At 36.7% G+C, this 23,337-nt stretch overlaps 1 protein-coding gene across 9 annotated transcripts in view; it reads left to right on the top strand.

Moving 5' to 3' along the window:
• Positions 1-22,050, top strand: part of KDM6A (lysine demethylase 6A) — a 201,420-nt gene extending 179,370 nt beyond the window's left edge. For 8 of the 9 annotated variants that reach the window (XM_078064296.1, XM_078064294.1, XM_078064292.1 and 5 more), the window contains 5 exons: positions 371-558; positions 1,370-1,511; positions 17,268-17,394; positions 19,858-20,028; positions 21,176-22,050. In XM_078064296.1, the coding sequence (XP_077920422.1) occupies positions 371-558; positions 1,370-1,511; positions 17,268-17,394; positions 19,858-20,028; positions 21,176-21,205 (658 nt within the window). In that variant the 3' untranslated portion in view covers positions 21,206-22,050. Of the gene's footprint in view, positions 1-370; positions 559-1,369; positions 1,512-17,267; positions 17,395-19,857; positions 20,029-20,456; positions 20,501-21,175 lie in introns of all 9 variants that reach the window. The other variant, XM_078064293.1, reaches the window with a different exon arrangement.
• The last annotated feature ends 1,287 nt before the right edge of the window (positions 22,051-23,337 follow it).

The raw sequence follows: 23,337 nt of genomic DNA, 5'->3' as shown, positions 1-23,337 counted from the left end.
GTCAATTCCACCTTCCATTTACCTTTTAGAGATTTCTTGGTACTCCGTGAAGAAGTGTTCAGTCAAATAGCCTTTAGTGAAATGAAATTAAGTTAATGTATAAGTGTTACTTAAAAGGAGCTTTGGATTTCATTTGGATCTTTGAAAAATCAATTGACGGTAGTAGTACTGATCTTTGGATAAGTTATTCAATACTTAACTGTAATTAATTTTACTCCCATTACATACGGTAGTTCTTATTGCACAAACAGTTAAGTTTCAATGCAGTGTGAATGAGCATGTTTTAAGAAGTTTTGACCTTGTTTTCCAGTCTTATTAAGGAGTTTTATTTAAGTATTTGATCCATTTGCATTATTTTTTCTTATTTCAGAAATAATTTGAATTTCCTCATGGGTTCTTGGTGGCCCAACCTTGAAGATCTTTATGAAGCAAATGTTCCAGTGTATAGGTTTATTCAGCGACCTGGAGATTTGGTCTGGATAAATGCAGGCACTGTTCATTGGGTTCAGGCTATTGGCTGGTGCAACAACATTGCTTGGAATGTTGGTCCACTTACAGGTATTTTAAAGAATATGCTAAAAAAAAAAAGTTTAATTTATAAAGGATTGTATCTGATAGGTTTATTTTTTTTTTCTTGGAATATAACTCACTAGTAATTGGAAGAAGAGTTGTATCTCCTTGAATAAAATTTTAATTTGTAGTACAAGAAATTAAATTCAAGTTAATAGGTAGAAATCCAAGACCATAGACCTCAGCAAATAACAAATTAATGTCTTTATATACAAGGAAGATACACTTTTAATAATTTTTAGAGTGCTTGGTTTTGTTTTATAAAGCAAACCCTTTATGGGAGAAGGCAAAATAGAGTGGTTATTCATTCTTTCAAATTTTTCTTTTATCTGGTATGTTGTATGAATAGCCCTAATATGTCAAAATCTGTTTGAATTATGCCTGCCTTCAGGCAGTAGATAATTCAGATTAAGAATATGGCCTTTGGAGCCAGAAAGACCTGGATTAGGACCAGGACCTGGCTCTTGGAACTTTGGGCAAGTTATATAACCTCTCTGGGCCTCAATTTCTTCATCTGTATAATGGGAATAATAAAATTAATAAGGTAATGATAAAGGTGAAATGAGATAATGTATAAAAATAGCTCAGCACAATGCCTGGCACATAGTTATAGTAAGCACTCTTTATGTGTTCACTACTATTATTATTGCCATAATTATCAAAGAAACATAAAAATTATTTTTGTAATGTTTTGAGGTTCTCAGAATTGGTATTGATAACATCTGAGAAGGTGATAATGGTAACTTCATATCTTTTGGTACTTTGGGTTGCTATTTTATAACTGTTTTTTTTTTCCTAGCCTGCCAGTATAAGTTGGCAGTGGAACGGTACGAATGGAACAAATTGCAAAGTGTGAAGTCAATAGTACCCATGGTTCATCTTTCCTGGAATATGGCACGAAATATCAAGGTCTCAGATCCAAAGCTTTTTGAAATGATTAAGTAAGTGCTTTCTAAAACTGCTGTAGTCCCTCTCTTTTTGGGGAGTGTTAACTATTCAGTACTTCCCCCCCCCCCCCATAGAATTATGTTGACATCACAACAAAAAGGTCCAGAAGTCTAGTAAAATGTAGTACGAGTATCCACACATTAAAAGTATTTTTCCCTTCCAGATAGTCAGTACACTATGGTACAAAAAGGATTGAAGGCACACAAATGATTCTAAACCAGTAGATTCACAGGCCTGTGCTTCCCCACTACCCTCTGAGCCACCTGATTCCTAGGAGAACTTGAGTTTTAATATTGAAAGACTGCCCTTGGTATCAGGGGGGAGAGAATGGCATCACAAAATAATTGCTGGTACAGATAAATTAGCATTTAATATAGGAACTTAACTAAAATGGCAATTTTTTAATTGTTTTAATGAAATCATCCATCTTATAATTGTTCCTTTTCTTAGCTGCTTTAAACACCTAATACAAGTTATTTGAATATATATATCCTACTAAGCTTCTCATTTATTGTCAGTTTCTGTCTTAGCTATTTTGTAAATATATTTAGAAGTAATATTTTCAAATAGTGCTATATAGCAGTGTTTCCCTAAATTGTATTTTCTGCCACTGCTGCCCCTACCCTGAAAAGGTGGGTGATTCTGGTCAAAGAAATATGGAAAATGATAGATTAGATAAAGTTTTACAAGTCCTTTATTCTTTTAATAGTTTTTGTAAAATGTTGTAGAGACTATAAGTGTTGGTATGTTTTGTGAATGGGGAAGGAGGAGGGTTATATAATGTATTTCCCAAACTTATTTGTTTGACCAGTATCTCTTAAAGAATTGATCTCCTCAAAAACTCATTTTGGAATACACTGCTTTATACTCACTGATAAAATATTTATAGTTTTCATATTTGTTAAAGTAGTGCTTATATTAAGTATTTCTCCTGCAGCTATATTAATTTGGTCAGAATATGTCGTTTTCAAAATACTGTCTTTTGAAAGTAATCCTGTCTTAAAATGATTTCAAACCTAAGTCCAAAATTTCATTCAAACAGAAATTGTAGTGGTCAAGGTAACACACCTCTGGATTATCTTATGATAAAGTCCTTTTATCAGTTGCAGTTTTTAGCTAGTCTTGGGCGGAAATAGTAGGGGAGACAAGAGGTAACAAAACCCAAATCATAGCAAATAATGTACAAATCCTTTTTTTTTTTAAATTCAGTTAATTAATATATAGCGTATTATTAGGTTCAGAGGTAGAGTTCAGTGATTCCTCAGTCTTATATAATACCCAGTGCTCATTACATCACATGATATACAAATCCTTTTAAAAAGTTGGCTCTTGGGTACTGTATTCTATAAATGTAATTGGTAGTGGGGTGTGAGGGGTTATCTATCCGTTTATCTTACTATATCTGACGGTGGTACCTTGCTCTGAAGGGCAAGTTCAGGGTTACTTTTGGGGCAAAAAATGATTTAAAGTCACTGAAGATGTTTAGTAAATTTGAGATAGGCATAAACTAGAGGCTAATGCAGATCTCCTAAAGAAGGTAGAGGGATGGTACAGCATAGAAACCATTTCTCTAATAGCTATATAGATTGAAAGTGACTCATTACATTTTAGATAGATTAGAATTTTATAATTGGGAAGGATTTTTAAGGTCATTTAGTCAAAACTACTACTAAGTGCAGTAATCCATTCTGTAGCCTCCATAATTTGTGGTCATCTAGTGAGGTAGATGAGAACGTTACCTCACTATAATTCTCATTACCTCACTATAATTCTTGAAAGTTCTTTACACATTGGCCTAAAATCTACCTGTCATTTGGTCCTAAATCCCTAAATATGTTTCGGATTTATGTAGAATGTATCCCATTCAACAAGTGTTTAAGAACCAACTCTGTGCAGTGTTTAAATTAAAACCCCTCCCCTCAGGGGACTTAAATTCTAGTGGAGCAAGACAGAGAGACCACCAGACAGATGAATAAATTACTAACAAGTAGTATGAATAAGATGAATGCGTAATATTTGGGGGGTGGGGGTGGGAGTGCTGCTTTTTTCTACAGCAGTCAAGGAAAGTGTCTGAGAAGATGAGTTTTGTGCTTAGACCCAAATACTGAGATGGAGTCAACCAAATACCTAGGGGTAGAACATTTCAGGCCTGAATGGCTGAATGGGGAACAGCTTTGGCATGTTTGTAGAACAGAAAGGCCAGGATATACTAGCAGAATGAGAGAAAGGGGGGTTGCAGTAAGCTCAATGAAGTGAGCAGGAACCAGATTGGACATGGACTTTTAGGACATGGTAAGCAGTTTATATGTTAGTTCTGGGTGTTATAGGTTAGCATTAGAGGAGTATAAGGAGGAGACGGATGGGTTCTGATTTAAACTTTTAAGAAAATGAATCTGGTTGCTTTGTAGAGAATGGATTCCAGGAGGCAGTGTTGGAAAGGGGGAGTGGGTGGACAGTTAGAAGGCAGTTGCAACAGGACAGGCCAACCTAGATAGACATTTACCCATGGGGGTAGAGAGAGGGATCAAATTAGGGTCTGTGATGGAGCTAAAGCTCACAGAATTTGCACATATGTTGCAGGGTGGGGGGAGGAAGTGGCAAGAAGGAAAAAGGAATCAAGGGAAGATCATTGTCCTATTCTGTTCTTCTTCCTACCTGGTCTTCATTAATTTAAACATCTCTCACCTCTATCATCTTTTCCATCCCTCCGTCCCCATCATCCTTATCATCCTTCTAGACTCCTTCCAGTTTATCATCATCCCTCTTAACATTTGAAATGTTGAGCATTGACACTCATATTCATCTTTGTTATAAAGTTGTGTTGAAATTGGATACACACCATTTGGATGTTTTTCAACTTAAAATTACTTGTGGTACTGTTGTTCCTCATACCTACCTTATTTTTTTAACCTAAATGCACTTACATACTCATTTTACTCCCATTTTTACTCTGTGCTACAAAATACTCAGTCATTTAAATCTTTATTGTGTTCCTCATTATATTAAGAATTCTGCTCCCAGCTTGAGTTGTCATGAGATGTGATTAGCAAGCTCCTTTTGTCATCACACTGATTGAAAATGTTCACTATAAATTCAAACCCCTAAGTCTTGCTTTATAAACTTCCCTCTTAAAGCATAGTCATTCAGCTATTACTAAAAATGTACTTTTCACCAGCCAACATTGTTCCTTTTCTTCCATTTGTACTTCCTATAATTTAATGAATGTTTGCTGACTGTATACAAGGCTCTAGGCTAGGCACTGAGAGAGGGTATATGTGTGTCTGTCATCTGTCTGTATCTGGTATAGGTCTTATCTTGAAGTAAAAGTGCATTCTTTTATAGATAGATTGAAAGAAATACAACAACAGATCCTCACTGGATTCTTTCCAGCTCCATGGAATCAGAAAAGTCTGTGTGTTCTGAGAAGCAGGTAATTTGTGTGAAGGCTAAAAATGTGGAGGCAGGGAGAGGAGAGAGGACAGAGGAATAACACCTGAAGCCAGTTTAAGACCAAACTTGTGCCATCAGGAAAACGCTTCAATTCATCTACAAAGTAATGCATACCATGTCTCCTTCAGTCCAGCACAGTCACATTTGCCTCCAGCGAGGGAATAAATCCCTTTTCTTCACTTGAGCACTAGGTGAAGTCGTTGGGCTTCTGTGGAGAGGCCCTCTTGTACTATTACAATCATACTCAGCATGGTAAGGCTGCTGACTCGGCTCAGAAGAACTCCTGCTGCCCAGAGGACCAGCAGGTGCATACTCACTCCAGGTCATCTTTTCTTCCCCCGGCTCTACTTCTATCCCCAGCACCTACCTGTTTTGCTCCTCCCTCCTGACTTCTTCCATACTGGGTATTTGCATCATCTTAAACGCATATATGATACAACTCTGCTACGTATGCAGTGGTACATTCTAGCTTGAGGACAATGTGTGTGATGAGTAGTAGAGTAAGTTACAGTTGTAAAAGTTCTTAGTGGCAGAGAGTATGCATTGTGTGCCAAACATAAGTCTGTTCTGTTAGCTTTTGATGGGTTTTTAACTAATACGATCTAATTTGGGTTTCATAAAGTTCTTTCTAGCAGTTAAATAAACAGCATAAGCTTTTGGATGGTAAGAGAAAGTGAATCAAAGATAGTTTGGGTTTTCAAGTCTGGGTTCTATGTGGTTTTAGTAATAATGCTAGTTAATAAATTGATTTTGGGGGGCAGACCTGGGTGGCTTAGTTGGCTAAGTGTCCAACTCTTGATTTCGGCTCAGGTCAGGATCTCAGGGTCGTGAGATCAAGCACCGTATTGGGCTCTGTGCTCAGATCTGCTTAAGATTCTCTCCCTCTCCCTCTGCACCCTTCCCCCCACCGCTCACATGCTCTCTCTCTAAAAATCTATATAAAAAAATAATAAATTGAGTTTGGTACTTAGCTGAGCACTAAGAAAAGTGCTTCCCAGACTGTATCTGAGTTCTACCTCTCAGCATGCCAAGGTCACCCAGGTAGTTACAGCCAGGATTAAATGCCCATAGCCATCTTGTATGAAAGCTACTTGAATGTATCTTTGGCACAGGACTTCATTTTGGGGCAGTGGCAAGTTTGAGGAGCCAATAAAATAGTTGGATAGAGCTGTTTAGCGGAAGCTGTAGGAAATGCAGAACTCCAGAGAGCAAAGTTAGAGCCGGCAGACTAGGGGGTCTTCTGTCTGGCCATTTGTGATTGCCTTGAGAGAAAGAAAAGGGGAGGAGTTGGGGACAGAGCTTAGAGGAATACTTCTATTTAAGAAAAGCAAATCGTGAACCAGATAAAGGTCAGAAGCCAGCATGGGGAATGTATTGTTCAGAAATAGAGGGTGTCTTTTTCCACAAGCTCAGCTTTGCTGTAAAATTGTACCCACATCATTGCTTTGGTCCTCAAACCTAGTATCCTGCCAACAAAGGAAGTGGTATTGGTTTGTCCTGGCTTGTGAGCTATACCAATTCTTAAGTAATGGTTCTCTCTTGCCATTTCTTTCCTTGGCCTGAGTCTTTTTCTTCATATCCGGTCCACTCCACCATCCATAGCAGTTTGGCTTTCTACCTTAAATATGTCCCAGTCAGTTCTCTTGCTGAGGTTTCCAGTGACCAACTAAGCTAAACATACAAAGGCATAAATGTAAACTTTCTTTAAAATCCCCCATTTCTGCCTCAAATCTGACCCCCACTTACCTTGTCAGCCATTTCTCCCACTGCTGCCTTTCCGTGTGTGCTTGAATTTTCCATTTATTTTTGCTACTCTGTTTTGTATTTTAAAAACATCTTTAATATGAATTGTAATTTTTACACTTCCCCCCCCTTTTCCCTCCTTGTTTGAATTATCTTTTAGTAAGGTATTAATTCAGGATACCTTGAACATGCGAATTGTAGACTATTTTATTTTATTTTATTTTTTTTTTTTAATTCATTTGAGAGAGAGAGAGAGAGAGAGAGCGCAAGAGGGGGTAGGGTTAGAGGGAGAAGCAGACTCCCCGCTGAGCAGGGAGCCCGATGTGGGACTCGATCCCGGGACTCCGGGATCATGACCTGAGCCGAAGGCAGTCGCTTAACCAACTGAGCCACCCAGGCGCCCGAATTGTAGACTATTTTAAAAGAAAAAAAATTACCAGCTCCATGCAAGAAGTGGAATGGAGAAGATATATATACAAAGATAGTCTTCTTCCTTAACTTCCTCCCTGAGTTATTGTTTTTAGTTCTAAATACTATGAATCAACAATGTGTAATTTTTGGGTCTTCATAGTTGCGTTAATCAGAAACAATGCAAGCGAAATGTACCTTGTGCCTTCACATCCACTCATTCATCTCCACCCAGTTCTTTTCATGCTTTCATATTTGTTTCATATTTATTGTGAACTGAGTTGGTGCTGTGATACTGTCCTAGGGGAGAGAGGGACTTGATCACTTCTCAGGCCATTTATAATAAATGGGGAAATAGTCAATGCATTAAAATATGGGATCTTTGCTCGTGAAGATACTGGTTTAAAAAATGGGGGAGCACAGAGGAAGGCACTTCTGAGAGAGGGGAACATTAAGGAAAGGCCTCACAGAAGTAGTAATACTGTAGCTCCATAGTCCTTAGGCCAAATGTGGTTTGGTATTCAGAATTCTTTGGGTTTAGAAAAGAAATACAGTGCATATATGATCTATTTTGTCCTTCTAGTAAGGTCTGTGGCAGTATCCTGGAATCAAACACATTAATTTTTCTGGTAAAACATACAGTCACCCCGATGAGCTAAGCAAAAACTATAAAAAGCCTCAGGTCAAGTTTCAACACCAAGTGAGTTTATGCAAAATTTATGAAAAATTTGTGTGAGTATAGTAATAGATCATGTACCTCTCTTGGCACCGAGTGATTTAATAATGGGAGAATGGTGTTCTCTTCTATTGCCCCCTACTAATTTCTTGTTATCATTTTGAGAATGAATTACCTGTAGTTATTTCATCAAGTCAACATTATTCTTGTTTTTTTTCCTTGCACTTCCCAAGTTCAAATTGGGTCTTTTAGAGTCCTGTAATTCCATAAAGTACTTTATCTGAGTAAATCATATAGTAATCTCTTTCAATTTCTACATCCTAGTTGTTTTACTAAAATACACTAATCTTTATACTCTGCTTCACGTTCTTCCAAATACCTTCTGCATTGGCATGAGTCAAAAGAATATTCATTATCTTATTACTTCTTTCATTTTACAATGCAGTGACCTTGACTTGAAAAGTTAACAGCCTAACTCCTTAGAAGAATTTTAGTGGAGGCTCAGTGAATAACTTTCTCTTTTGATTTCCTTTAACTGTCTAAATAAACATAAACTTTTTTCCACATACCCCATATATTATAAGCAAACTTAGTTTCTCCTTCTTTAGACCAAACTTTTAAGTGTCTTTTCAGGTTTAAGCCCTACTTGTTCATATTAGTTGAAGAGTATAGATTTAAACATGTTGCTAAAAATTTCAGGTAGACTTCACATTGGGAGCAGCCACCAGTGGGAAGCCTTTAGAATTTTACATCTTTTAGGGGTACCTGGGTGGCTCAGTTGGTTAAGCTTCCAACTCTTGATTTTGGCTCAGGTCAGGATCTCAGGGTTGTGTGATCGAGCCCCGCATCAGGCTCTGTGCTGGGTGTGGAGCCTGCTTGGGATTCTCTCTCTCTCTCTCTCTCTCTCTCCCCCACCCCCGCCGCTCTCCCCCCACCCCCATTGCGCTCGCATGCTCTCTCTCAAAAAAATTTGTTTTTTGAAATCTTTTTAATAATGATCAAATTTGCATGTTAGGTCACTTGGCAGCAAGATGAAGCAATAAATGGAGGGCAGAAGATTTAGAGGAATAAATGAGAAGGTAGTTGCTGCAGTTCAGACAAGAGGAGGGACAAAGGTTAGAGGGTAAAATAGACTACACTTGGTGATTGGGTGGCGGAGGTGAGAGGAATCTGTACTGCTGGGGCTTTACCTTGGGTAGGCAGGGGGACATAATGTGCTTGTTGATGGAGCTGGGGGTCAAGGAAGAAGAGAGGAACTGAATTAGGTGTGGGGAGTGATTACCAGCTTGGCAGACTTAAGACATGCAGAACTTGAATTCTTTCTGTGATGTTTTAGTGGGGATCTCTGTTCAGTAGCCAGATGACTGTGTGGCTCTACTGCTTAGAAAAGGAGTCTGGTACACACGTTTGTAGCTTTCACCTGGCTGACCGCTAACCCTCCTAAGGTGTTAGCTATTACGTTTTCTCAACCATTCGCTATTTTTAAAATAGAACAGTGCCTATACAAAGAAATGAAGTAAGAAAGACTTTATCAGAATGTAAGGCTACTGATCTTTTCCTTTAACTCATTGAACTGTGATATTTTTTCCATATTAATACCTTACTCTCCTTTAAAATACATCAAATTTGCATGTAATGCATTGTTGCATGCCCCTACTCCGAAATTTGTTTATACTTTTTCCTCCAACGTTTTATTTTGTAATTTTAAAAATCTACCAAAAGTGAAAGAATAGTACCGTGAATGCCTATATAACTTCATCTGGAGTCCTCAGATAAGTTTTTGCCACATTTACTTAGCAGTCTCCACATGCGCATATGCACACACTTTTTTGGCTGAGCCATATGAAAAAATAATTTGCAAACATTATGACATGACCCCAAACACTTCAACCTGCATCTCTTAAGAATAAGGATATTCTTGGGGCACCTGGGTGGCTTAGTCGTTAAGCGTCTGCCTTTGGGTCAGGTCATGATCCCAGGGTTCTGGGATCGAGCCCCGCATCGGCTCCCTGCTCGGCAAGAAGCCTGCTTCTCCCTCTCCCACTCCCCCTGCTTGTGTTCCCTCTCTCGCTGTGTCTGTCAAATAAAGAAATAAAATCTTAAAAAAAAAAAAGGAATGCTTTATGTTAAATAAAAAAGAATGCTTTATGTTTAAAAAAAAAAGAATAAGGATATTCTTGTGTAACCACAGTAATGTTTAATACATGTAAGAAATGTGAAATTCGATAGTAATTAGCTAATATACAGACTGTATTTGAAATTCCCCAACTATGCAAAAATGTATTTTTGTAGCTTTTACCTCTCCCTGCCCAACCAGCCCCTATGATGCTGACATTGAATTTAGTATGTAGTCATTGTGTCTTTAGTCTCTTTGAAATCTACGAGTCCTTTTGCATGATTTTTTTTCTTTCTTCTTCTCCTTTTGTTTTTTTTTTTTTAAAGAGAGCGACCTTTGTGTTCTACAGAGCTCCACATTCTGGATTTGTTTTCTCACAATTTTATTTGGGTTGTACATTTTTGAGAACTATTGAACATACTTACTTTAAGTAAATCCCTGTCCCACTCCAGTATAAACTATGTCATAGGTATTTTCATTGGTTGGTCTTGAGTGAATGAAGTTTTACTAAATAGGCACTTTAAAACCTAAAATTGAGGGTGGGGAGATTATTGATGTGGATTATCCATCTTCATCATAGTATACAGTTTTTACTCTTTGGTTTTAATTTTAAACTAGTTGAGAGCTAAGAGAAACCTCATTCTTTGAAAATTCATGATTCCATTTTCAGATATTTGAGGTACATTGCTTTGGCCTACATTTTCTCCCTGTATAGTGCTAAAGCTCTTTTTAACTTCACCTTCGTAAGACTTGTATATTCATTATGTTTTAGCATTAAAGTATTCCTTTTAATAGGACCCTTGGAAAGGAAAGAAAAAAAGACAAAGAAAAGGAATCAAATGATAGTGTGTGTAGCAAGTGAGCTCTGGAGACTGTTGGTACTGATTAGATTTCCCTGTAGATAACAGGCTTTCACAATACATAGATTCCTTTAGATGCAGTTGAATGGTTTAATCTCAACAGTAGATAAGGCCAAGCCCAACAAATACGGTATAAATTGTTGCAATCATGTTGGGCTATTAGCAAGTTAATGTCATGATAGTATGTTTCTAATACGTTGGAAACTCTGGTTCCTTCCCCACCTACTTTGTTAGTTGCACTTAAATCGCTGTGATGGTAAGTAGTTCAGTACATTTTTAAATGTCAAAAACAGAATGCCAAAGATCCCATTTTCCTCTGGAAAAGTTCAATATTAGGAAGTCTCAGATTTAGGAGGAGCATATCAGACAGTATGCTGAGGAGTAGAAGGTTAATTTTCAGAATATACATTGTCTTATCAACCTCCCTGTAATCTGCTAGGTAATTATACATTCTAAAAATACTAATAGCTTATAAGCCATTACTTGAAAATAAATTTTCTAAAATTTCAGTAGTATCAAGTCCATTGAAAACCACTCCCCACAAACTTAAGTTCTTGGCATATCATTTTGTCATACTTTTGACCACTTACACGCTTTTTGTAGATGTTTTTAAATGTACCATTTTACATGCACAATATTAATGCTTTATAAAGTACTTTCTCTGTGCCTTTCGTGTATATGTGATCATTATATGTTCGTTATTTGCCTTTCCTTTGTAATTTTCCTGTCTTAGGTTCCGTGCTATTTGATGTCTCAGTGAACTATTACAGGCAGGGCAGCACTGTGTAGTTGTTTGGAGTCCAGTCTGCCTTCAGATCTCAGCTGCCCCATTTGTTGGTAGGGGGGGACCATGGGTAAATTACTGGACTTATTAGTCTTTGTTTTCTTTTCTGAAAAATGGGAATAATTGTATCTTTCCAATACACCTTTTGTAAGTATTATGTGGGTCTTAGCATAGAGTAAGCACTCAGTAAATGGTAGCTATAGTTATAATTGTTAATACTAATATTATAGAAACTTCGGTCACCTTCTGTTTTTCAAGTATAATATTCATGGACCTAGGGCAGTGGTTCTCAACTGTGGGTAGTTTTACCTCCCCCTGACCCCTTCCTCAGGGGACATAGGGCAGTGTCATGATTTGAATGAGACGGGTACTATGGATATTTTGTGGGTAGAAGCTAGGGATACTGCTAAGCACCCCACAATGCACAGGACAGCCCCTCACAACAAAGAATTTTCCCGCCCAAAATAACAATAGTGCCTTGATTGAGAAATCCTGACCTAATGGGATCTAGACTAAACGCCTTTTAAATAATCTGTCTTATGTTCTTTTTGGTGTAATTATTGCACTTTTAGTTGGCACTCATTGCACAATTTTTTCAAATTAAAAAAACTTCAGTTTAGTAATTATTTAAGAATTTGGCATGTTGAATTTAAATACTGATCACTAATTGCCAGGCACTAATCTAAACATTTTATGTAACACATGTAATTTTCATAATAGCAGTGTTAGTTAGTTGTCCTCTTTTTTTTGCAGTGAGGAAACTGAGGCACAGAGAATATGAAGTATGTGTGGAGCTGGGATTTGAACCCAGGCAGTCTAGATCTAGAATCTGCTCTTATCTCCCCCCCCTGAAGCTTTCTTTCTATAGTCTCTTAAAGGCTTTTATCATAAAAATGTGATTCATGAAGTTGGTATAGTACTAATGTCTTTTGAAGAATACTACAAATTTTAGACATTGTTCCCAGTTTCATCACTTATGAAGTAAGAGGTTTGCACTGGTTCTTACTTCCTAATCATAAAAATCAGCAGAGACTCTTACTAAAATAGATTTCTAGTCTCTGTTCTTAACAAGTAAATTCAAAACTCTATGGGAAGAACCCTGGGAATCTCTTTCACAGTGGCCTAGATAAATCCTCTGATCAGGCAAGTCCCTGACATCCTAGACTAGATTAGGTCTCTTAAAACTAACAATATTTTTGTTTTCCCTTTTTTTGGTACATACTATAGATTATTACCCTATCTACATAATATAAACTTTATCACAAGCACAGAGGTTTTGAATATACATTAAAGCAAATTGTTCACTATTAACTCCCCTTTCCCTTTGATTCCCATTTTTTTAATGGACAAATGGACTCCAGCTCTTTGGTAATATCCAGTTGGCCTAATAATTGATTGAGAGGGTATAGCCATAAAGACCAGTCCATAGTTGGTGTAGATCCTAATGCTCTTATCCTGAGGCTGGGTCTTCTGAAACACCATTGGGTTAAATATACAGTACTTTGTGAGAACACCGTATAAACAAAATCTAAAAATTCTAAAACTACATCCTCATGGTTAACATTTACTTTCATGTTTGATTTTTCCATCCAGGAATTTAAAATTCTTAAGATACGCATTTTATCATTGACTGAGACCTTGATTTTCAGCCATGTGGTTGGTTTAAATGAAACTATTAGATGTCTTACATTCAGACACTCACTGTTGTCTTAGGGAAATGAAACCCTGGAGTGACAGGTGGCGAGTTTGTTTCAAGGGCTCACATGTTGGCTCACTTTACCTGCATGGCTCTTTTAGTAAGAGAGATTGGTCAAGGCAGGGCACCTCTTGGTGTACTTTAATTTGTACCCCATTTACTTCTTAGTGGCTAAGGTTGTTACCATAAAGACTTGTATCAAGTTAACCCATGTTTCATCTGTCTCCACACTGGTATTTGGGAACTAACTTTGGAAACTTAGTCCTAAGTTGCCCTTGGAATGTCTGAGTAGTCCCCAGTGTTGTCTTCACTTCAACATAATGTACTGTCACTGTGGCTTTATTCCTTTATTCTCCTGCCCCAGAAACCCCATCCCAAGATTAAAATCTTGTAGCAACAGTTGTTTGTTTCCTGAATAATCCCCATACTAGCTTTGTTCATGGCATTCGCACTGCCTGGAAGATGCCTTCCTCCCACCTCTCCTCCTTGCTCACATCTAAATTGACAACTTCTTTATGAAAACTTCTGTGATTTCCCATCTCCCCTCAATGGAAGATGAGCTGCTCCTTCCTTTTGCATTCATGGCATGCTTTATCTTTTGTCCAATGTATTGATTTATGATTATATTGTTCATAATCATTTGTCCTTCTGTTTATTGTCTTCAGTGTTCTTATTCTGATATTTCAGGTATATTTGCATTTCTATCCCCTATGTAAAGCTGTTCACTAAAATTCCATCCCTCTTGAGGTTCCATCTTAGCAGATGGGTTTTTGGGTGGATTAGATTCTGTGTAACCTCAAATACAACGCACCTTCAATCAGCTTCTTCCTTGTGGTTTTCTTCCAAGCCAGAGCTGTCTTTAATACTCCCTGCCTTTTTGTGTAGTCTTTCATCCAGACAGCTAAACACAGGGTCCTGAAACCAGACTGATCCTTAAAAGTCACAGAATTTCCTGCTTTTCTGGCTCCTGAAATCATTTCTGACTCTGTTCCTAAAATGCATTTGTTAAAAACAGCATCTTCTATCCTCTATATTTTTTTTTTAAGACTTTATTTATTTGGCAGAGGGAGACACAGGGAACACAGCAAGGGGAGTGGGAGAGGGAGAAGCAGGCTTCCGAGGAGTAGGGAGCCCGATGCGGGCCTCAATCCCAGGACCCTGGGATCATGACTGAGTGGAAGGCAGACGTTTAATGACTGAGCCACCCAGGCGCCCCATCCTCTACATTTTTATACTTTTTGCTAGTGATTTATTATTTTGTTTTTAACAAGTTACATTTTTAATTGCTATAAGTTTATTAAAATTCAGCAAAACTAAAATGAAGAGGAAATGGCAACAGTGATTTTGTTTGACTCTTAGTTTTTAGCTCTTCAGTACACTCACATGTTGTCGTCACATAAAACCAAAACCTGAGATTAACCAAAGCAGAACCAGATGACTGTTAAAAGTCAAGTCTTGAGTATATCTGTGCCTTCCCTAGGCATCCTTTCCTCAAATGTTTTTATTTTCTATTTATTGTTCCCTACCCTTCAGTTGAATCACATCCTCTCTCTAGGACCTGCTTATTGCTGTGGACTCCAAAAGAGCCTCTGTCTCTCTCAGTTCTCCTTCTGTTCCAACTGCTACCTTTTGAAAATGGGAAGAAACAAAAACTTTTACTGTTAAGGAAAAAACCAAAGGGCAAGGGGGAAACCACAATTTGGTTATTTGTTGTCAGATCACATTAGTTGAATTGATGATTTTCTAAGATTCCAGTATCTCACAAAATAAAAATTCTGGAGCTGTGATTCCAGAAGTAGCATATTCATGGCTTAGTGTTTACTCTTAATATAACCCTAGCTCTAACCCTTTATTGTTTGTAGGAAAAAAATATATACTAATTGCCTTTTTCTGGATCAAACTTCGTAACGAGGCATAAGTTGTAAACTACAATCTAACTGCCAAAGTAGTCCATAGCATTGGAGGTAGAAGTTCATTCGCTGAGTAGAGTGGAGTACTGCTCCCCTCAGAACCAAGGCTCTGTGTTTGAAACACAAAACCAAACTGTGCTGATGGAGCTTCCAGAATCTCATCTTCAAAAGAGATGAGGGGGAGCAGGCAGGTAAAAAGAGATAGGAAAAGATACCAGAAAGAAGAGAGTACAGTGTGAGGTAGTGAGGGGAGGCTTAACATTTTGTTTTCACAAACCCCTAGCCCAGCCACTTAAAAATTAGCTTTATGACATCAGACAAATTGAGCTTCCCTGAGCCCTAGTTGGCTCATTGGTAAGATGGAAATAAGAGTGCCTCTCACAGGGCTGTTAAGAGGCCTACATGGCATAACGTGTCTGAAGCACCTCATACCATGCCTCCTGTTTTCTTATTTTTAATTATTTATGTACTTTATTGTATTATTTTATTATTTTTTCTTTGTTTCTCACACAAGAGCATAGTGGAGTCTGCAAATTTTCCAAAGGTATCTGCAAAGTTTTAGGCATTATTTTCCCATGAAAGAGACCTTATTTTGAAGCCCTGCTTGGAAAACTTGTTTAGTAAGATCAGTGGCTTCAGAGGTGAATTGTACATGACGCGGGAAGGGGAAAAGGGAGGAGCAGGTACTGTTCAAGAGCTGGCGGCACAGTCTAGAATTCTGTCTTCTTTTTGCCATGATCTAACTTTTTACTTGCTACCTCCCCTGACACATCTCTCCCCACTCCCCCCCACACACAGCTGTCCTATGTTTGACTTGCAAACCACAATCTAAAGCATTATTTTGTTTTTAAATAAGTTAAACACAGGAATTGCTGAAGCCAAATTAAGAGTGAAATTCTTTGACTATGATACTGAAAGGATCTGCCTTACAACTGTAAAGTTGCTATTGTTTAAGGTTTGTTACATAAAGTAACAGGTTTACATATATTTTAAGTCATCTTTTTTTCCTTGGCTTAATGTACATGGGTTCTGATAAGTTATAATACTTTAACCTTGTAACTTAGGAAATAGCAAGGAAATACAAATTCAGAGAAATTAAATATGCTGTTATCATGCTCTAAATTTTACTTGTTAAGTAATTGAATGTTTATCGAGCACCTACTATATGCCAGGCACTGTCCTAGGCAATGAATAAAACAGACAAAAACTTTGCTCTCAAACAGCAGTCAGTTGCTAAACCCATTTCCTTTTCTTTAGGGTATTTTCATTGTCTGCAAAAATTTTAGAGCTGCAAAGTGCCTTAGAGACCCATCTAGTCCAAGTTCTCTTTGAAATGGAGAACCCGAGCCACTAATTCACAGGAGAGTAAGAGACTTTAGCAGACAAGTCCAAATAATGACAGCAAACTGTAGGAAAATCAGCACAAATTGTGAGAATTCAATATATTGTTAGCATCATAAGTATGAATTTAGAAAAGGTATAAGAAGAGTTCACTTGTGTTAATATAAATGAAAGATTCTATATTATCCTCAAGTTAAAATCAAGTAATGTCTTTTTTTCTTCTTTAGCGCTGTAGTGAAACCAATTTTGTGTCATGTAGTAACTAAATCTATAGTTTTCTGTGTACAGACTCAAAAGTTTCAAAATCACCTGTACAGATGATGCTGTTTATGAGTGTCTAGGTAGTGCTGACAGAAATAATGTGCCTTCCTGCCTTAATAGAATTATAGCAGTTGAGATCTGGACTTTAGACCCCTTATGTCAAGGATGAGGACATTGACTCCCAAAGAGGTTAACTGACTTGCCCAAATAAGAGCCAAAGTTAGCAACTTCTGTTTAAGCAAGGAGTTGGGTTTTTTGTATTAAGATCACTATATTTTGATATTCAGATATCAATTAATTTTCAACTGTAAATGATCTAATATTGTCATCATCAGACTTGCTGAGCATTGGCCTTATTTTTTAAGAGAATATCCGAGAAATTCACACACACAAAAAAATTATAAAGTCACAGATACTAGAACCAAGTCTCTGGGAGTATATCTTTTATGCTAATGATATACAGTATTCTGTTGCTGGTCACAAATAATTTTTCCCCCATAATAGGTATTGTCTTCTGAGAACTCTGAAGCAATGTCAGACATTGAGGGAAGCTCTGATTGCTGCAGGAAAAGAGATTATATGGCATGGGCGGACAAAAGAAGAACCGGCACATTACTGTAGCATTTGTGAGGTAAGTAACTATTGTTATCCAGGGTTGTTTTATAAAGCCTCTTACCTCTCTACTTTTGGTTTCTCTTTGGTTACTTTATTTAAAATTTACAAATATATAAAATTTATAAAGAGTATTTATACTCTCATGTCCTGCATCTTACTGAAATTGACATTGTATTCAGTCTTGTTATTTTCTTGTTACTTAGCTGTTATGTTAAAATTTAATGACCTACTATTTCGCTAACAGTGAATTAGCTCTACAAGTAATTATGACAGAGTCATTTGTCTGGTAGATGTTTAACAAATGATAATCATCAAGAAGTTTAGTCTTGAGATTTTAAACTGGGAATAATCCAGATGTAAACAGATGACAGTAAACTGGATGTAGTTCGGTATAGCTCCAGGCAGATCAGTGCTCACCCCTCTCTGGTGCAGTTCATAATACATTGGTCAGTCTTCTGTGGCCAAGGCATTCAAGAGAAGCAGAAACAAATGTTAATGTAGTACCTGTTCTGAAAGAGCTTATATTCTACTCGGAGAAGACAAATTATAAACAACTAATTGTAATGTACATGAGACTGTGGTGAATGCCAAGTTGGATCTTACTGTTAGGATAACACTGAGGGGGAAAATGACCTAATTTTCCCTTCTAGTGTTGGCATAAGAATTCACAAAAGTATTAACATTTCAGTCCATCCTTGAAGTGGCTAAAAAATGATGAGAATTGGAAGTGGAGTGAATGTTATTATGAGCTGTAGGCACAACATGGGAAATGAAATGGCTTACTCAGAAAAGGGTAAGTAGTCCAGTATGCTGGAACACAGAATATGCAAATTCTACTTACAAGTCTAGCGGGTAGGAAGCTTTGCAGAGCATCTGGAATGATTTTAAGGAACTTGATATTTATTCTGAGGTCATTGAAGCCATCAAAAAATGTTGAGCAGGCAGCCACTTTGGATATGTGTTTGAAAGCGAAATGTGATTGGAAAGAATGGAGATAGGAGCTATTGCAGTGGTTTTAAGAAAGAGTTGTTATCTTCAGACCTACATGAGATTGCAGTGGGAATAGTAAAGAAGGAGAGGAATTCAAAATATTTAGAAGGTAAAATCCACAAGACAGCTCATTACATGGCAGAAGTGAGGGACAGGTCGAAGAATGCTCACAAATTTTCTAGCTCAGATCACCAGGTTCATGTTGTTACCCATTGGTAGTAATGGTAAAATGGTGAATGCTGGGATTTTAGTTAACACGCTGTTCAAAGAAGACAGGAGGTCATGAGAGTTTTCTGTCATTGAATAAATTCAAGGATATGCCAAAGCCAGGGATATTAATGATCCATTCCAAACCTTGAAATTCTGTATTCTAACGTTGACTTTTATTTGAAATGAGTGAATCCGTTGGCTGTTTTTTATTTATTTATTTATTTTTAAAAAGATTTTATTTATTTATTTGACAGGGAGAGAGAGTGAGTGACAGACGGAACACAAGCAGGGGGAGCGGGAGAGGGAGAAGCAGGCTTCCCACTGAGCAGAGAGCCCGATGTAGGGCTCATTCCCAGGACCCTGGGATCATGACCTGAGCCAAAGGCAGCCGTTTAACGACTGAGCCACCCAGGCGCCCCAGTCCGTCGGCTGTTTTAATGTTGTGCAACCTGGCCAAAGTTAAATCTTTGGGAGATCAGATAGATTCTGTTTAGGTTTGTTATACCTCAAAAAAAAGAAATGAATGTATCAGCTTTTCAGAATTTCAGAATGACTTCTATCCCTCAGTGTTATTTCTTATCCCACCTGAACCCTAGCAGCTCATCAATCTTTCTGTAAAAGGTAGAGGTATTATTTCTAAAATCATGCTATACTCATAAATATACCTTTTGCCTGTACTCCTCTTCCTTAACATGAGGCTTATAGCTAAACACTCACTGTCACTTATCTGTCAGTTTCCTCGTCTGTAAAATAATCAGATTATATTTATTCAACAAGTGTTGAGGTTTGTCTTACTAGCACTGTGCTGTGCTCTGGAGGTGCAAAAGTGAGTAAAACATAGTCTTCATTGTTAAGGAGCTCAGTCTCTGGGAGAAAAGTATCCATACACAGTGCTCTATGATGAGTACTGTTACAGAGAAGTAAATGGAAAATAACCATCACTTTCTTCTAATTGTATACCATTGTTTTGGATTTAAAACAAAATAGGCTGACCTTGATCAACTTTTAAATTAGGCTTTTGCCAGTGGTTGTAAAGGGTGTGTCATTCCTTTAAGTCCCTCCCCTAAAGATGCATTACCACCCATGTCTTTGGGTTTGGTGCAAAATAAACCTGGTCTGTTGAAGATTCTCAGACATGGCCATGTTTGTCTTAGTAGCTACTCTTAACCAGAGATCACTGTCCACAATTCCATGTAAAGTAGAATTCTGTGATTATACTAAAACAGTACAGTAAATAAATACTCTCTCTATTGAACTCTTTTTCTTTTGCATAAAATAGGTGGAGGTTTTTGATCTGCTTTTTGTCACAAATGAGAGCAATTCTCGAAAGACCTACATAGTGCATTGCCAAGATTGTGCACGAAAAACAAGCGGAAACCTGGAAAATTTTGTGGTGCTAGAACAGTATAAAATGGAGGACCTGATGCAAGTCTATGACCAATTTACATTAGTAAGTGAAATCAGCATGTGAGTACATACTTAGCTGGATAGGGAAGCCGCAGTGTTTGTTCTGCCACCTGAGAAGTAGGAGGTAATGAAATATTATATTTTCCTTTGCTTATTAGATATTGCATGAGGAAATATTCATATCATTTCCCCCTCCTTCACTTCCAAGTATTTATTCCTATAAAATTGGTATGTTTCATTTTCACTTTTCTTCCTGGGTGAGTCCAAGCCTAAATAATGTCACCGTAATTACATTTTAAAATCTTTCTGTGCTTTTAGAACACTATCATATCCTCTGTGCCATTTGATTTCAGTTGATAAAATGTGTACATAGGTTATTAGCGTCCACAAAATGAATCAGTAAGTGTGGTCTTTAAATAGACTTCTGCTTTTAGAGCTAATTATATGTATTTAAAATTTTGTCCTTGCCAGAAGTATTAACCTCATGGGAATATCTGATGGAGCTTAACTTCCTGGTACGTTATATAACCTTATGAAATTCAAGTATACTTATAAATTATTACACAGTTTTTAATTTTAAACAGCAGATGCTTAGGGGGAAGCATTTTACTCTAGCATATCAATAGTTTCATGAATAGACACACAGATATGATTTATGAATTGTTGATTTCCTCCAGTACTTTTCTCTGCATATGTGACCAAAACCCGAATTATTGAAATTTAGCTCCCAGTTTCACTTAAATGGTCTTTAAGATTGCTTAAAGAAGAAGAAAATTATCCAGAATATGTTAAACAAAATATATTATCTCATTGAGATAGCTTCTGAAGCCAGTCACTAATGAAATTATAATTGATTTGTGAAATCATTTTCTGAAAGCTGTTTTTTTTTTTTTAAGCAATCTAGAAAATGGTCAACCTAGTAACATCCTAAGAGCTTTTGACTAATTGGTGAAGTACAGAAAAATGTAGGCACACTGAGTAGAATAATGGTCCCAGACCCTTAGGAAAATTGGCCATGCAGGAGACAGTAGTAAGGAAGGTTCTACGTTGACATTGTGTAGCAGACTGTGAAACTTTGTTTTGAGAATTGTTCCTTCCCCTGCATTCATAAGCAGACTATGTTTGTAGACTTGAGCTAGGGATTGCTATTAACCGTTTGTATACCAAAGTAACACACCTTTTATTTTCAGGCTCCTCCATTACCATCCTCCTCATCTTGATATTGTTCCATGGACAGTAAATGCGACCTTTTCTGCTATTCAGGAAGTAACTCAGTTCTGCACCACTGGTTTTTGTAGCTGTCTCGTAAGGCTGCTGGCTGAAAACTGTGTCTATGCAACCTTCCAAGTGTGGAGTGTCAACCAACTGGACAGGGGAGAGCACTGCTCCTACTCCAGGACTCTCACAGAGCTGATCAGCTGTACTTCAGAAACAAAATAATAAATTCCATGTTTTGTATATATCTGACAAAACTGGCAACATCATACAGACTACTGACTTGAAAACAACCTCTTTTATATTTCTCTATTTCTGGGCTGATGAATTGGTTTTCATCTATCTTTTCCCCCTTCAGAATTTTCCTTGGAAAAAAAATACTAGCCTAGCTGGTCATTTCTTTGTAAGGTAGTTAGCAATTTTAAGTCTTTCTTTGGTCAACTTTTTTTTAATGTGAAAAGTTAGGTAAGGAACTTTTTTACTGCTTTTATGTTTTTCTGTCTTGTTTTGAAACCATGACGGTTATTACACTTTTGGTTCCTAAATAAAATGTTTAAAAAATTAACAGCCAAGTCACAAAGATAATGGATTGCACATAGACTAAGGAATAAACTTCAGATTTGTGATTTTTGTTTCTAATCTTGATGTAAATTTACACTATTTATAAATACATATTTATTGCTTGAAAATATTTGTGAATGGAATGCTGTTATTTTTTCCAGATTTACCTGCCATTGAAATTTTAAGGAGTTCTGTAATTTCAAACACTACTCCTATTACATTTTCTATGTGTAAATAAAACTGCTTAGCATTGTACAGAAACTTTTATTAAAATTGTTTAATGTTTAAAGAGTTTTCTATTGTTTGAGTTTTAAAAAGACTTTATGTACAGTGCCCAGTTTTTGTTCATTTTTCAAATCTGATTATATATATTTTATATATACTTATGTATGTATATATAATATATATAGAAATCTGGCTATATATGTATAGAGATTTAGAACTTAAATTTTTCTCGTTTTAAGTTTCACATCTATGGTAGATTTTTGAGGTGTCTACTGTAAAGTATTGCTTACAAAAGTATGATTATTTTTAAAGAAATATATATGGTATGTATCTTCAAGACCTAAAATGTCAGACTGGTTTATTGTTAAGTTGCAATTACTGCAATGACAGACCAATAAACAATTGCTGCCAAAACATAGTATAATAGTAGAAAACAAATAGTGATTGAACTTAAGATTTTAAAGGGAATGTTACATGGGCTTGATAAATCTTGTACATCACTAAGTAGAATTTTATATGGAAAAATTCAGATGAAGGGCTCTATTTTAGAATGCAAATAAATTAAGAGACTTATTTTTTAATGTTAGGCAATTTTGAAATTTCATGCTTTCCTGCTTGCATGATGTGATTGGGGTGGTGGGGGAGAGTCTACAGATCCATATCACTGGTAAAAATATAGCAAGCTATATTAGCATTAACAAGTCACTTCTAATTAATTTCGTTTTATAACAATGGTACCTTGCACTTGGCACATACTCTCTTTTTATCACACTGTTCTTTATAAGATTTTCCAGGAAGCTAATTTAGTGAAGAAGCATAGAGAATGCTAGAAATGGAGTTATATTTATGACTAAAGAGAATTTATAATCCTATCTGGGGAAATGCTGTGCTGATTGCATTAACCAAGTATTCTTGTTCAGATAGTTTTGGAGTATGTTGTCCTCCCAGAAACAGTTCGAAGGCTTGAAAGCATGGAGATATTTTATTTAATTAGTTAATTTGGTAAATATTGAGTATCATCAATAGCAGCCATCATCTCTCATAACTTCAGAAGGAAATACTTACAAATCTATTTTAGTTAAGAAGCAAGAGTGCTTGTCTAAGTGCTGCTTAGGATGTGTAACCACTAATATTTTTGAAATAACTAAAGACAGACGTTTTTGCAAATAAAAATTGAAAGCCAACTATCCAGAAGCAAAGATTATAAGAATGCTAAAACTATGCCTAAATGTAGCTTAACCACTTCTAGTTTATCTTACTGACAAAGTGTCTTATTTTCTATGGTTTTATCAGATTGTTTATTGCTAAGATTAATATAGGTTGTCTGACATTTAAGAGTAATTTAGTGCTG

This window comes from Halichoerus grypus, chromosome X, assembly GCF_964656455.1.
Source record: "Halichoerus grypus chromosome X, mHalGry1.hap1.1, whole genome shotgun sequence".
Lineage (NCBI taxonomy): Eukaryota > Metazoa > Chordata > Mammalia > Carnivora > Phocidae > Halichoerus > Halichoerus grypus.
This window is presented reverse-complemented; position numbering and strand designations above follow the sequence as displayed.